The 15,748-nt window shown below is 33.8% G+C and overlaps 1 protein-coding gene across 1 annotated transcript in view; it reads right to left on the bottom strand.

Annotated features, from left to right (window-relative positions):
* Positions 1 to 1,175: 1,175 nt before the first annotated feature.
* The window catches only part of LOC132745048 (pre-mRNA-splicing factor CWC22 homolog), a 28,995-nt gene continuing 14,422 nt past the window's right edge, over positions 1,176 to 15,748 (bottom strand). The window contains exons 9-15 of the mRNA XM_060733887.1: positions 8,559 to 8,621; positions 8,044 to 8,130; positions 6,252 to 6,400; positions 5,625 to 5,702; positions 4,983 to 5,149; positions 1,958 to 2,053; positions 1,176 to 1,281 (exon numbers count right to left, since the gene is read on the bottom strand). Coding sequence (XP_060589870.1) covers positions 1,176 to 1,281; positions 1,958 to 2,053; positions 4,983 to 5,149; positions 5,625 to 5,702; positions 6,252 to 6,400; positions 8,044 to 8,130; positions 8,559 to 8,621 — 746 coding nt within the window. The remainder of the gene's footprint in view (positions 1,282 to 1,957; positions 2,054 to 4,982; positions 5,150 to 5,624; positions 5,703 to 6,251; positions 6,401 to 8,043; positions 8,131 to 8,558; positions 8,622 to 15,748) is intronic.

Genomic DNA, 15,748 nt, shown 5'->3' with positions numbered 1-15,748 from the left:
TTTTTAATATAGGTATAAATATTCCTTATCACAAGCAAAATGAGCGGGTCAAACACTAACCACTATGGGTTTTCTAAAAGCATGGATCCAGACCAGCCGGTCCGCACAGTCTGATCAGGATCCCTGCTATTCCTTACAAAACCCTTGTGTGTTAACAAGTAGAGAAATGATAGGAACAGCTGATCCGATCAGGGACTGCGCGGATGCGGATCGGTGTCTGGATCCTTGCTGGTCGCAAACCCATTATGTTGTTTTTGTCATGGCGTGCTCAAATCTTTCTTAACAAATTCAATACTATAGACTTACCTGAGGAACTGCAGGCTGTCACTATCTTCTGAAAAGATCAGATTCATCACTTGAGTCTAGAGTCATCACCTGAATTTTCATCTTTGTATAGCTTGTGCCTGTTCTTTTTTTTTCTGCTGCTTTAACTTTTTAGAACGCCCTTTAGATGATCTTCGGGTTACTGCAAATAAAGGTAATGTAGGATTATGTTAAAATAAAAATAGGCTTTTTTATATCAACCAAAATTGCTGAAAAAATTTAGGTGTTCTTTAATAACATTTTTGGGCTGATAAATATGTGTTCTTTTTAAAGTTAACCATTTTTTCCTGAATAAATGTTGTTCTATTTAACAGTTTGCCGGGGAATACATAGGTTCTATTAAACCAGTGGTAATAGGTGCTCTTTACACAGGAAATCAAGATCAATTGAATAAATGGGGGTTTTTTCCAATAAAAAATTGATGAATAAATAAGCTTCTTTAAAAAACGTTTGGTAAAATAAATAGGTGTCTTTTAACGGTAATGAAAAGATAAAAGTAATATAAGATAAACAGGTAATGTAAGATTAACTGGTAATGTAAGATCAATAAGTATTAATTAATAATTAATAATCAAACTTAATGAATAAATAGGTTCTCTTTTTTTATTTTTTTTTATTTTTGGTTGGGTTTAACATCGCACTAACACAGATTATATCTATTATATCCAGTTGGGCAGAATAAATATTTCCTTGTAACTAGTTTTGCCAAAATAATCTTAACACATGTTAAACAATATATATCTTTATAAAGTATATACTTTTGAAAAACAACAACAAACTAAAGTAATTGCAAATTTGATGACAAATTATCAAAACTATTCATGTAATCAGTATCAAAATACTTATAAGACTTACGTTAAACCACCCAGACCTATAGTGGTGAAGAAGTTGATAGCAAATCTTGTATCTCTTGGATTGTCTCGTGGTAAAAGACCGGCGTAATATTCCTGCAACGTTCTGTAATAAATCAACAAAATAATTTATATCTATATAATAGTATTTCATCCAATTTTTATCAAAATAAGTGAAAAGGAAAATTAGTTCAGTAAATTATTATACTTTCATAACTTTTTTATGAATAAAGGATTTGTTTTGGTTAAAATTTGGGGCCTGCTTTAAAATGTGCACTGACCTTTACACGGGCCCCTGTTTATAGTTATGCATTTTTGAAAATATAGAAATATAAAAGACAGATGATACTATACTTAACTGTTTTTTTTGAAAGTTAAAAACTCTTTGCACGTTAATTTTTTTTGTTTGAAAAAAATTTTTTAGTTGGGTTAAGCACAAGGACACTGAAAAGGTCTATGGAAAACTTGCTAGCTTCTACTGGTGGGGAACTCAGATGCCCTTTTTTATGCATTTTTTGGGTAAGAGGGGCATTAGCAAACCATCGAACCCCCTTCTAAGCTCGGGGAAAGCATAACCAATGTTTTAAACCTATAGCTTTAAAATTATTTTTTCTTTTCATGTGAAACCTTAACCACTTCACCACAGTGGCGGAATGAAGACAACTTATACCAAAGAAAAAACCTTTGAGTTGAACTACAAATTAACATTTTGATTACCTTTTATTTGATAGACAACAAAAAAATTCTACCTTTATTGATAGACAACAAAAAGAAAATCTTACGGGTCCTTGAGCCTCTCGTTCAACTTTGGTAGTCCGAGATACTCGGATAATTCTTGAAACAAAATCTTGATGAAGATTCGGCTAGCTGGGGTTTGTCTTTCGTTCAATAATAGTTTTAAAACAAACGAAAATTATTATAAAAACAAATGTACAAAAGACAGTGTTTTTGATTTGATTTCACAGTGCTCGACAGTTAAGAAAGGGACATAACTCTGTAAAAGGTAACTCATAGAGTAATGGGACCTGTGTCCATTATGTTTTCTAATCACATAGAATAGGTCGGTGAAGTTCTAACCCATTCCCTTCAGTAGTTTTGGAGATACCAACTTGTTCACAAAAACTTAACAAACTAGAAATGTGTCCATAGGACACTGATGCCCCCACACGCCACTGTTCTGTCAATCTTATGACTCTAGGTCAAATATTTTTTTGGACATACATGTGCCACAAGTTGAAAACAAAAAATCAACAAAGGCCATAATTTTCTGTTAAATATTTGGTCCCGAGCAAAAAACCCTTCCTTTTACTACGATCTACACTTTCAAGGTTGTTCATCCCTGGAAGTTTAAGCAAAATCTGCCATCCGGTTTAAGACGAGTTTGCATTCAAAAATTTCTACATAGTATAAAAGTGAAAAAAAAATCAACAAAGGGCCATAATTCTGTAAAATTTTGTGGTCGCAGCAAAAATTCCTTCCTTTACTACCATCAACATCTTTAGGCTGTTCATCCCTGTAAGTTTTAAGCAAAAATCTGCCATCCGGTTTAAGAGGAGTTGCGTTCACAAAATTTCTACATAGTATAGAGTGAAAAAAAAGTCAACAAAGGGCCATAATTCTGTTAAATTTGTCGGTCGCAGCAAAAATTCCTTCCTTTACTACCATCTACACATTAAGGTTGTTCAATCCCTGGAAGTTTTAAGCAAAATCTGCCATCCGCGGTTAAGAGGAGTTGCATTCAAAAATTTCTACATAGTAATATAGTGAAAAAATCAACAAAGGGCCATAATTCTGTAAAATTTGGTCGCAGCGAAAAATTCCTTCCTTTACTACCATCTACACATTAAGGTTGTTCATCCCTGTAAGTTTAAGCAAAAATCTGCCATCTGGTTTAAGAGGAGTTGCGTTCACAAAATTTCTACATACTATATAGTGAAAAAATCAACAAAGGGCCATAATTCTGTTAAATTTGGTTGAAGTGAAAATTCCTTCCTTTACTATCATCTACACATTAAGGTTGTTCATCCCTGTAAGTTTAAGCAAAATCTGCCATCCGGTTTAAGAGGAGTTGCGTTCACAAGATTTCGGGACGTACGGACGGACTGACGGACGGACTGACGGAATGACAGACGGACTGACGGACGGACGGACAAGTGCAACGCTATATGCTCCCACATTGTGGGGGCATAAAAAGGGATGCCGATACCAGGTTGAGTACAACAGCTGCGCCTATTCTTTCAAACAAGAGCTGTCGGTAGGACAGCATGCTCGACTATTCTTAGTGCTTGATAGTAAAAAAAATGCCTGATACAGTTACCTCCTCCTGTTTACAGGTTGGGGTCATGATGAAATGGTGAACAAGTGTGCAAAGTTTCAAAGCCATATGTCAATGGACTTTGAAAAAATATTTGAACTATTACAAAAAACTTAACGTAAATTCTAAGTCGAAAAAGGGGCATAATTCTGTCAAAATGCTTGATAGAGTTACCTCCTCCTGTTTACAGTTGGGGTCATGATGTTGAACAAGTGTGCAAAGTTTCAAAGCCATATGTCAATGGACTTTGAAAAATATTTGAACTATTACAAAAACTTTAACGTAAATTCTAAGTCGAAAAAGGGGCATAATTCTGTCAAAATGCTTAATAGAGTTACCTCCTCTGTCTACAGGTTGGGGTCATGATGTTGAACAAAGTGTGCAAAGTTTCAAAGCCATATGTCTATGGACTTTGAAAATATTTGAACTATAACAAAAACTTTAACGTAAATTCTAAGTCGAAAAAGGGGCATAATTCTGTCAAAATGCTTGAATAGAGTTACCTCCTCCTGTCTACAGGTTGGGTTCATGATGGTGAACAAGTGTGCAAAGTTTCAAAGCCATATGTCAATGGACTTTGAAAATATTTGAACTATTACAAAAACTTTAACGTAAATTCTAAGTCGAAAAAGGGGCATAATTCTGTCAAAAATACTTGATAGAGTTACCTCCTCCTGTCTACAGGTTGGGGTCATGATGGTGAACAAATGTGTGCAAAGTTTCAAAGCCATATGTCAATGGACTTTGAAAATATTTGAACTATTACAAAAACTTTAAACGTAAATTCTAAGTCGAAAAAGGGGCATATTCTGTCAAAATGCTTAATAGAGTTACCTCCTCCTGTCTAAGGTTGGGGTCATGAATGGTGAACAAGTGTGCAAAGTTTCGAAGCCATATGTCAATGGACTTTGAAAATATTTGAACTATTACAAAAACTTTAACGTAAATTCTAAGTCGAAAAAGGGGCATAATTCTGTCAAAATGCTTAATAGAGTTACCTCCTCCTGTCTACAGGTTGGGGTCATGATGGTGAACAAGTGTGCAAAGTTTCAAAGCCATATGTCAATGGACTTTGAAAATATTTGAACTATTACAAAAACTTTAACATAAGTGGTTACGCCGACGCCGACGCCGACGCTCGGGTGACTGCAATAGCTCTACTTATTCTTATCGAATAGTCGAGCTAAAAAGTCAAGCTAAAATAATGTCCATATTAGCCCCAAAGTTAAGTAGCAGTAAATGTTTAAAACATATTTTAAAACTTATAGGAGATACTGAAATGTAATGTCAATGAAATCTATGACTTAAGCATGCAAAATTTGAAGAACAATATCAATTTGACCTATGCTTTCACAGCCATTTTATTAGAAAACATTCCCACCTCCTCTATTGAAACAAATTTGTTCAGTGTGAGAGTAAAGAATGAATGAATAATCAATTAAAATAAAGAAAACACCTGATTAATATCAAACTATTAGAAAAACTATGATAACAATCCTTTACTTACAGCCCATGAAATAGAATCAGTGTGTAGAAGATGGGCAAAGAACTTGGCCACATTCCTTAGCTTGTTTGTTTCTAGTCGATGTATGGTGTCATACTGTTCTTTAAACATCACTTGGAATGGTTCCACATATTTCTTATCAATCATACAGAACCTCTGAAAACATATTTCAATAAATTACATGCAATTTAATAATCTTTACAATTTTATCACAAAGTATATAACCCACACTACGCTAAATATCTTAAATGGATTTGTCCATCTCTTAAACTGGACTTAACCAGTCATCATTTTTAGGGGGAATTAAGAATTTCATACTGTAGGATTACCAAGAAGAAGGCACAGCCTTTCCCTTAGGCTTTGTCAGCTCATATGAAACTAGAAATGCATTCCTAAGACAAGGATTCCTTAACACTCCACTGTTTTGCAGTTATGTCAGTCTACAAACAGACAGTGGGAAAGCAGTGGGATGGTCAAGGGCGAATCTATATCACCCTCACCCAATAGGGGCACAATAAAATGTTAAATACACAAAATGGTCAAAACTTGAGTTACTTAAACCTAACGAGACAAATGGCCGAGTATTTTTTATCATCATTATTGATTAATTAAACTTTATTGCAAGTGTTACCCCTGCTAGGAGACCGAAGAATTTCTCATAGGTCCTCATCTGTCCACAACAGTCGAGAATCATGTTACATAATTCAACCTGAAAATATATATATTATAATAATATCAAAATATGTAGACAATTAAATAAATTGCACTTAACATTTTAGTAATACCAACAAATAGGCTTTCCTGGATAACAAACCAGTAATTACCAATTTCTCTTCAAGTAACCAACTACTAATCCCACATGATTTTTGAAGCAGCTATGAGAGACAAATGACCATAAGACCCAATGTCCGAGATCAATTGTGACGTAAAAATTTCGGCTTGCCTCAGGATCAAACCAGCCACCCCTTGAGTAAAACAGCGGTTCAAATCAAGTAAAGCTTAACTAAATAATATTTTTAAACCAACTGATAATGATGAAGATCACCCCTTACACTGTTAACACAATATAAAGCTAACTTTTTTTCGCCCCAGGATCAAACAGGCACCCTTAGAAGTATAAGAGTGGCTCAAATTAGATAAATCTGAACTAAATAATGTTCAAACCAACAGATAATGATGAAGATCACCCCTTCAACTTTCCACAAGTAATTTTAACAGACATGTAATACAAAGGTAATGATCAGTTAACTTTATGTACCTCTTGTCCAGGTTTGAGATCCATCTTGAGGAGTTTATGAGCACATTCCTCAAAATCAAGACTAGATTGTATTGTCAAATAGATTGTTCTCCTTAATGCCACCATATTAGTCTCTGTCTGGTCAATAATTTTCTGTTTCGCTTCCTCATCTAAATCAACAAAAACAAAAATTACTTTTTAAGGCCCATTATGCCACAGAAATGCTATCATTCTTTTTCTCAAAAAAAAAAAAATATTATTTTTTTGGTGTCTTGTTACAGTTTATAAAACAAGAACTGTCTGAGGACAGTAACGCTCGACTATTCGAAAAGTTGTCACAAGGGTGTTTCATTGAGTATAATAATGCTTACCTATAAGAATACATAAAATTGTCCGAAAAGGTACAAACCCTTCAGTAGTTATGGAGATACCGTCTAACAAGCAAAAATTTACCTAGAATTTCTAAGTCAAACAAGAGCGATCAGTAATCACATGTGTCGCCTCATGATGGCCAATTTCATGTTGGGACAAATTTTGTGACAGACAGACAGACAGTGCACAACTAGACTTGGTACTGATCATTCCTGTAAAGTTTGGATGAAATTGCACCAGTAGTTTTTATGAGGAGTAGTCCGGACAAGCTTTTGTGTATCTGGCAACACACAGAAAAAAACACTTTTTATCAAAGGGCCATAACTCGGCAAAAATCATTCAACCAGAAAACCCGTGCAATATGCGCAAGGACTTGAGCTACAGATCAATCCTGTAAAGTTTCATTGAAATTGCATTAGTGGTATAAGAGAAGTAGTCCGGACAAACTTTAAAAATAAAAATTATTAAAGGGCCATAACTCTGACAAAAATCATTGAACCGGAAAATGCTGACAATATGCACAACTAGACTTTTGGTACTGATCATTCCTGTAAACTTTGGATGAAATTGCACCAGTAGTTTATGAGGAGTAGTCCGGACAAGTTTTGTGACGGACGGACAGACGGACAGACAGACGACGGAGAAGTGATCCCTATATGTCGCCACTACTCCGTAGAGGCGACACAAAAAAGCCCCATAATAGTCGAGCTAAAAAATACTCTTTTACTTCTTTTGCTCTGTTGGCAATTCGCTAAATAATACATTTATTAAATCATTATTTTGTATGGAAATCAAAATACTACTTTGTTTACATTTTGCTACCTTTACAACATATTACTGCATATTCCGGCGCTACTTTCTTCAGTTGATAAACAAATAACATGCTCTAAATCTGTTATTAAAATTTCATTTTTTACATTCCTTAAGAATAAGAAAAATATGGATTTCGTAGGCATAACATGCCTTTAAATAAATTTAGAATCATCAAATACCAAAGTGCTTTACACAAAATCTACTTATTAATTGATAACTACAAGATAATCTTCAGAAGTAAATAATACGAACTTAACACTAAATAAAGGTATCACAATTATTATACTATACTGTAGTTTATAAATCTGTAACCTTGGAAAGGTTAATCTTATGTAATTATAATCAAAATAGTGTAGCTTGATGTAGAATACTTGTTTTTTACATAACACAATTTCTAAAATTAAAAGTTTCAACACCTTGAAAATAGCAGATTTTTAACGGATATTTCAGTGCTGAATAATTTTATTTTACCAAAGTTCAAGAGCTTAGAATTAAAAGTTTTTGTGAATATGCAGTCTGAACGAGAGAAAAGTTCAAGCATAATTTCCTTACTTTTTCAAAATCAGTTTTTAGGTGTAAAACCTGCAACAATTTTTATGAAAAAAAAAGACTGTACATATGTTCTTACCTTCCTCAGACTCCTCCTCCTCACTGTCTGAGCCACTCCCACTACCTGAACCATCTTCCTCATCTGAACTACCTTCTCCCAGTATCTCTGTAATATATGTAATGTATGATATGTCTTTGTTTGAATGAATATAGACATACATGTATAAATGTCATATTCAACTGAGCCAGGTATACATCAGTTATATACTCACCGATCCAGTTATAAATCAGATTTATACCTTATTGAGTCAATTATTAATCTCTCTGAAAAGCAAAAAAATGTTAACAAATGTTTTCTAGTGCCCTTATGTTCATTATTTTTCGCATAAAGGGAGTCTCAACATGATCAAGTGGAACCAAAGACCTTCTGTATGCCAGATGGATAGTTTCCTCATTTGAGAAATGCTATTTAAATTTCCTGGCAATATTTGAACAGACAGCAGTGAATGTCAAGTACATTTTAGTAAAATATTCATTATTATAGAAAAATTTTCTTAACTAATATATGTAATTATGTCATAAAGCATTAATTACCTTTCTTCAGAATCTTGTACTTCTCTTCATTTTCTTCAAATGCTGGATCAGGCTTAAACACGTCTGTTGGAAAGAGATAAGACAAACAGTTATAACCCCATTTCTCAGCAGTTCAAAACAGGCTTCAATGAACAAAGATTCTAATTGAGACAGGTTATGTAATGGCAGTTCTGTAAGTAAACACATTCATACAAACATAACATTAGAAACTTTTAAAAAGTAAATTCAATGTCACAAAGAAATTTCAAAAACTGTATTGAAAAGAAGAATACAGATTCAAACCTAATATGCTTAGCAACCACTTCCGATCAATAAATCAATGGCTTATCAGCTAGAATCTTGAAGATTTTTTAATGCTCTATACAATTATTTCCCACAAATTCTTAACCCTTGAATTGCAGATTTTGTGTAATGGATTTGCCCAGCTTTAAATTTGGAACAGTTCATTCACAGTTTAATGGATTTAATTTTCAGCAACTAAAAGTACAGAGCATGGTCAAACTGCATGGGTATTCAGGATTAACCCTGTTCTAGGCCAATCAATTGGGTGCCCTTCCATAAATTAATTCAGGCCCAAACATGCCCAAACTGAGTAGAACCCCTTAAGTTCTGCAAGCTACCTGGTAAGCTTCCTAACACAATTTCACAAGAGAGTCCAAAAGGACTGGCGGGTTCGAACCCACAGCAGTGAGAATTGATTTGAGGTACACAATTTCAACCACTCTGCCATGAATAAATCATCATATTTATCCAACAGGTTAAGTGTTGAATGAATCACAAATTTTAACAATGAAATTTACATGTATAAACATATTTTATTTTCAGTCTTTGCTCCACTAAATATTGAGCAATGGACTTGCCAAGCTTTGAACTGTTTATTATTTATTCAAGGGGCGTTCAATGCATTATACCAAAGTACCATGTAACTATTTCAACTCTATATCAGTAACCTCTGTTGGGTTTATTTCCTATGTAACTATGTCAATTTTATATATCGTTAAACTCTGTTGTTTATTCTTCTTGCAAGGTGCCTCATACCAAATATCTAAGAAGTTTTGCTAATAAATGATGGCTGTATAGTTTGAGGAAAAGTAGACAAATTCTGTCATGAAACACGAAAACTGAACAAAATTTTAGGGACCTTTACGGTTTTTGTTGGGTTTTTTTCCCCTATGATGACAACTTGGTTATATCTGCCAAATGGGGATAATATAAATGGTGAAATAAGAAGTAACAAGGGTGAAATTGTGACAAAATACGCCTGTCACAAAAGCTTTAGATGTAGATGTGGTGATAAGAAGTGAAGCAAGTTCTTTACCCTCATGAAACCCCAAGCATCCATACACCTTTTCTTTACTTTTTGATGGAGGATTCCAAGATTTACTTTTTCTAAATTGACTTGTGAATCCATTATGATTTGTTTTGAGAAAATACAACATTACGCACTCACTGATTGGATGACCAAGTTAAATTAACCAATGTATTTCGTGTAATAAAGCAGTATACTAGTAAGACAGGGACTAAAACTCGCATTGTTTCCGTGTTTATTTTTGGTTGTGAATCGAATCTGAATTCTTATATTTGGTATCAGAATCGAATCCGCGCCAAATAAACCGGTTTTCAATGAATCAGAACCTATTCTTGCACCTCTAATATTCAATCATCTCTGGTGACCTTGCCCTATCAAATATTGATCTAAATTACATACACGTGTCACACTTGTAGTCATGATAGTTACCATTTGTTTTGAAATCCATCGATAAATGACTAAATGGTCCCTATAACAGCTTCATATTTTTACCTGTACTTTGAAATCTATGTGTTATCTTGGCTTTGGTCGCAGGGACCTGAATTTTGCGTGCCACACTCAGCTTCACAATGGTGAACATATGTGCCAAAATATATAACAATCCCCCTATGAATGAAGAAGTCTTGCTCTGGACAAGCATTTTTAATTGGCTCAAGTGTAACCTTGATCTTTGACCTAGGGACCTGGATCATGCATGGAGCAATGTTATATGGTGGTAAACGTTCCTATACAGTATTATAAAAAATCTTCCATGCATGTGGAAGATATGCTCCAGACAAAATCTGGATATTTCATCATCTTTAGTGACCTTGACATTGCATAATATATATATATTGACCTATAAATTACATGTTTCACACTTGTGTACGTAGTTATGATAATTACCACTTGTATTACAATTCCTCAACAAGATTGCATTTGAGAAAAATGCTATGCCACCGCATGGTTCAAATTTCATAGCTGTACATCAAATTCAAAGGACAAGAAAGTAGGTCACATCATCAAAATCTAGGTCAAAGTTCAATTTTACAACTAAAACTGTGCACATGGTCAAAATGACATTGCTGTACATCAAAGGACAAGAAAGAAGGTCACTGTCCCCTTGGGCAAGGCATAATTTTGACCCAAGGGTTTAATAACAATCTTGATACAGGTCCACCAAACAACATTTCAAGTCAAATATCTAAGCTATAGCTTTCTCCCATTCAGAAAACATTTGTTTCATTTTTTGTTTTTACTACGTGTACATAATGAGAATCACTGCCCCCGGGCAGGGCCAATTTTTGACATTTGAACAACTTTGGTAGAGGACCAATAGATGATATTATATATCAAACATCAAAGCTCTATGCCTTGAACCTTCAGAAAAAATTTTTTTCTCACTATATGTACATAATGAAAATCAATGACCCCCGGGGCGGAACCAATTTTGACCCAAGGGCTATAATTTGAACAATCTTGCTAGAGGTTCACTACACAATGTTTCATGCAAAATATCTTAACTCTATCCTTTGTAAATTTAGAGAAGATGATTTTTAAGTTTTAACTATAAACATATAAGATAAACCTATGGCTCCCAGGGGCGGGGCTAATTTTGACACAAGAGGCAAAATTTGAACAACTTTGGTAGAGTACCTTTAGATGATATTATTTAACAAATATTAAAGCTCTAAGCCTTGTACCTTCAGACAATAAGATTTTTTTATTTTTTACTATGTGTATATATTGAAATCAATGACCCCCAGGGCGGGGGCAATTTTGGCCCCAGGGCTATAATTTGAACAAACTTGCTAGAGGTTTAAAACACAATGTTTCATGCAAAATATCTAACCGCTAGCATTTGTCAATTGCTAGAAGAATTTTTTAAAAGTTTTTACTATATACATATAAGGAAAACCAATGACCCCTGGGGCGGGGCCGATTTTGACCCCAGGGCTATAATTTGAACAATCTGGGTAGAGGTCTACCAGACAATGCCTTATGCAAAATATCTAAGCTCTAGGCCTTTTGGGTCTTTACAAGGTGTTTTTTTAAGTTTTTAACTATATGTACATATAGCGAAAATCAATGACCCGGGGCGGGGCCGATTTTGACCCAAGGGCTATAATTTGAACAATCTTGGTAAGGGTCTACCAGATGATGCCTTCTGCAAAATATCTAAGCTCTAGGCCTTTTGGGTTTTTACAAGAAGGTATTTTAGGTTTTTACTATATGTACATAGTGAAAATCAATGACCCCCGGGGCAGGGCCAATTTTGACCCCAGGGCTATAATTTGAACAATCTTGTTAGAGGTCTACCAGACAATGCCTTATGCAAAATATCTTAGCTTTAGGCCTTTTGGGTCTTTAAAAGAAGATTTTTTAACTTTATTCTTATAATTCCTTTCTGCATGGAATGAAATTCTTTGAACAACTTTGGAAGCCCTTCACCCAAGGAACAATCCTGCCAAGTTTGGTTGAAATTGGACTAGTGGTTTTTCACAAGAAGATTTTTTAAGTTCACTATATAATCTATATAACACACACACAAACACACACACACACACACACACAGGTGAATCGCTATATGCCACCGCATCGCAGATGCTGCGGTGGCATAATAAATGATGACTAAATGGTCCCTATACACATCTTCTAAAATGTGTGACCTTGACCTTGGCTGCAGGGACCTGAATTTTGTGAGCAACACTCACACAATTCCCTCAATACATGTAGAAGTTTTTCAATAAGATCTAAGCATGACCTTTGATCTAGAGACCTGGTTAATGCTCACAACACCGCTTCTCATTGTGGTGGACATTTCTTTGAAGTTTCCATAAAATCTCTAAATGCGTGTAGGAGATATATGCTCCGGACAAAATAGGATGTAAACTGACTACCCGGGGCGTTTCCATGTTTTTCAAACAGGAATGAAAAAAAAAATATAATTCTAAATCATGAGTAGCAACAACTGCAAGATTATAAATTTTGAATATTTACTAGGCTCATATAATATTAATAACTTCATAATAAAGTTCTGACAGAGAAGTGCTGAATCTGTCTACATTATGGAGCTTTAACTAAAAAAAGTTTAAGCCTTTAATGGTATTGTTGATCATCATTATTCCTACAATTTACAATAGAATTTGAGAAATAGGTCTTTTCGTCAGTTGTTAATAGAGCTAATTAATTACACTTGTGGAAAATTTTCTTTACATCCTTTTTAGCTTGAAAAAGAAAAAAAGGATAAATACAAGTTGGAATAAAAAAAACCAAGGAGAAAGGTGACCTAGTAGTTATGGTGTCTTTAATTGAGCGGTAAAGAATTGCGAGTCAGCAGCACAAAGACGACCTAGAATGTACGAACTCTGCCATGTAAACGCTAAATGGACAACAATTCAAATGTATGCTAAGATCTTGATCAATAAAAATTACCAAAACAGTTTCATAATATTGTACATAAACCTTGTTTTCTATTTTATCCTGCGGAAAATAGAAGATTTTACAATACTTAAAGAAAGGCGTTGATAATGAACAATAACAGTAGGCTAAAAATAGCCACAGGCAGCAAAAAATACTTCAAACATCCATCCCTTACCTACTAATTGTTAAAATTACAATTTCCACAGTTCAATCTTCAAAAAGTGTGACATATGGGCACGCTTACAAAATTACTATTGTTTAATGTTTACCAATTAATGAAAATTATTATGTACTGTACATCATATGCCATGTATATTGATTAGCAGACAACTTTCAGTTTTACTTCGCTATCAGATGCAAACTGTGAGTGTGCCCGTCAGTGATTGGCTTAAATCGCTTAAACGGATAATTCGTCTAGCCTACTGTACCTACTGATGGCGCTTACTGCTTTGTTGATGCAAAATTCTTGATTTGGCACTTATTAATTGACAAACTGTTTCCATGCATCCATTAGAAATTATCAGGGGTCAAAATTGACACGCAAGCTGATTTTATGATGGGTCAAACGAGTGCAGAATATTCACGGGTCAAGACCCGAGGTCTTTGGTCAAACGAACACCCTGTTACATTTTTGCTATTAATTCAAGTATATGAAAGGCACATTTGTGTAGGCAATCCAGTTTTGAATCACAGTTCACACATTTATATCCAAAATATGTTTCAAACTTTTTTAAATCCATAGAATTATAGAACATATACACACACTAAATAATTTATTAATATTTTACATTAAATCAACACTTTAATCCATTTCTATAAATATCTGTTCTTGTGAAGCTCTAACACACATAAAATAACATGGCCTGCTTCTGAAAATGTGCGACTCCTAATGTGTTATAAATGAATGACACACTTTGTTGGTACAATGATTAAGCTTGTTAACACTTTCGAAGACACAAAAATATAATCATTAAGTTGAATGATAATTGAAAATGAAAGTATTTCCTCAGAAGCCATTAAAAGATCTTATAATTATATGTATTCCCTTTTTTGAAACAGACTATACATATTTCCATATAACAAAATCATTTAAGTATTCTTCCTCCAAACTGATCCCTGCAATGCATGTATATAAATATTATACAAGTAACTACTACTACTTGTATATTGCCTTCAATCTTGACTCAGCACTTAAAAAAAATATCATTATTGGATTCCAAATATTCCAAGACAAATCCAAATTCCAACTTTTAAGTACATTTTACATCCAGTACACTATTAGACATTGAATCTTCCAATCAAAGAATCTGAAGATGATTTGAACAAATTTGACAAATGAAATTTTTTTTTTTCTTTCAAATAATGATTTAACACTCCCTTGTATCCGCTCACTCATGAATTCTGGTTGATTTCCCACATCTTGCATCATGTATAGTAACTGTTGGTGAATTCTGGTAATTTCATGCCAATATTTTTACTTAACACTAAAAAATAAACCTAAATGCTTAATCTGTAAATTTATTTATTAATTCACATCATAAATCTGATTCTGGTAAATTTTGGTAGATATATTTGAATACTTCACTTGACTCCTTTTTTATTCTGGAGCATTCCAGTATTTTACACATATATGCTGTACATGATACTGGAGAATTCTGGTACATTTATTCCAATACATTGCACATGTATGTTACGCAAGAAACCAATGGAAAAGTCCTTGAGAATTCTGCACTATAATTCCTTATTTTTATACACTTGATGCATTTATTTCTTGTAAATTCTGATTAAAATTTTTCTCTCATTTTACAACACATTTGATGCTGCAGAACTTCTGGTAGTTGCATTCCAATACTGTAGACACTTATTCCAATATTTTTTAACTATCATGCAAATGAAAGTGGTAAATTCTGGTAGTTTTATTCCAATTCTCTACACAAACACACAAAATACTGGTAAATTCTGGTAGTTTTATTCCAATTCTTTACACAAACACACAAAATACTGGTAAATTCTGGTAGTTTCATTCAAACATTTCACACAATAAATACTGGTAAATTCTGGTAGTTTCATTCCTATACTATATACACACTATGCAAGTGGTGTTTTTTTTAAATACTTTAAAGGCATTCTTCAAGTAGTACTGATATTATAAAATTCTGGTAGTTTACCAGTACACTTCGTATGATATTTGAGAATTTGGTAGTTATTGTATTCCAATGCTGGTAAATTCTGGTAGCTTTATTTCATCCGCTCAAACTTTAGAGAAGAACAGTTGATTTCATTGACCAGTACAATTTCTGTAGTTTAGCCAACACAAAGCAAAAGAATATTACAATTCTATTTCTAGTACAATTCCCAATTTTAGCACAATTCTAAATTCTCATTTAAATCTGTTAAACATGTTTGTACAAACTCCATTGAGCAGTACATTGACTGCAGACACAATTAGTAACTCAGTTGATTAATGGTTAATTCCATT

Source organism: Ruditapes philippinarum, unplaced genomic scaffold, assembly GCF_026571515.1.
Source record: "Ruditapes philippinarum isolate M1 unplaced genomic scaffold, ASM2657151v2 ctg10776_1_1_1_1, whole genome shotgun sequence".
Lineage (NCBI taxonomy): Eukaryota > Metazoa > Mollusca > Bivalvia > Venerida > Veneridae > Ruditapes > Ruditapes philippinarum.
Note: the sequence above shows the minus strand (reverse complement) of the source record. Positions and strands in the feature narration are given on the sequence as shown.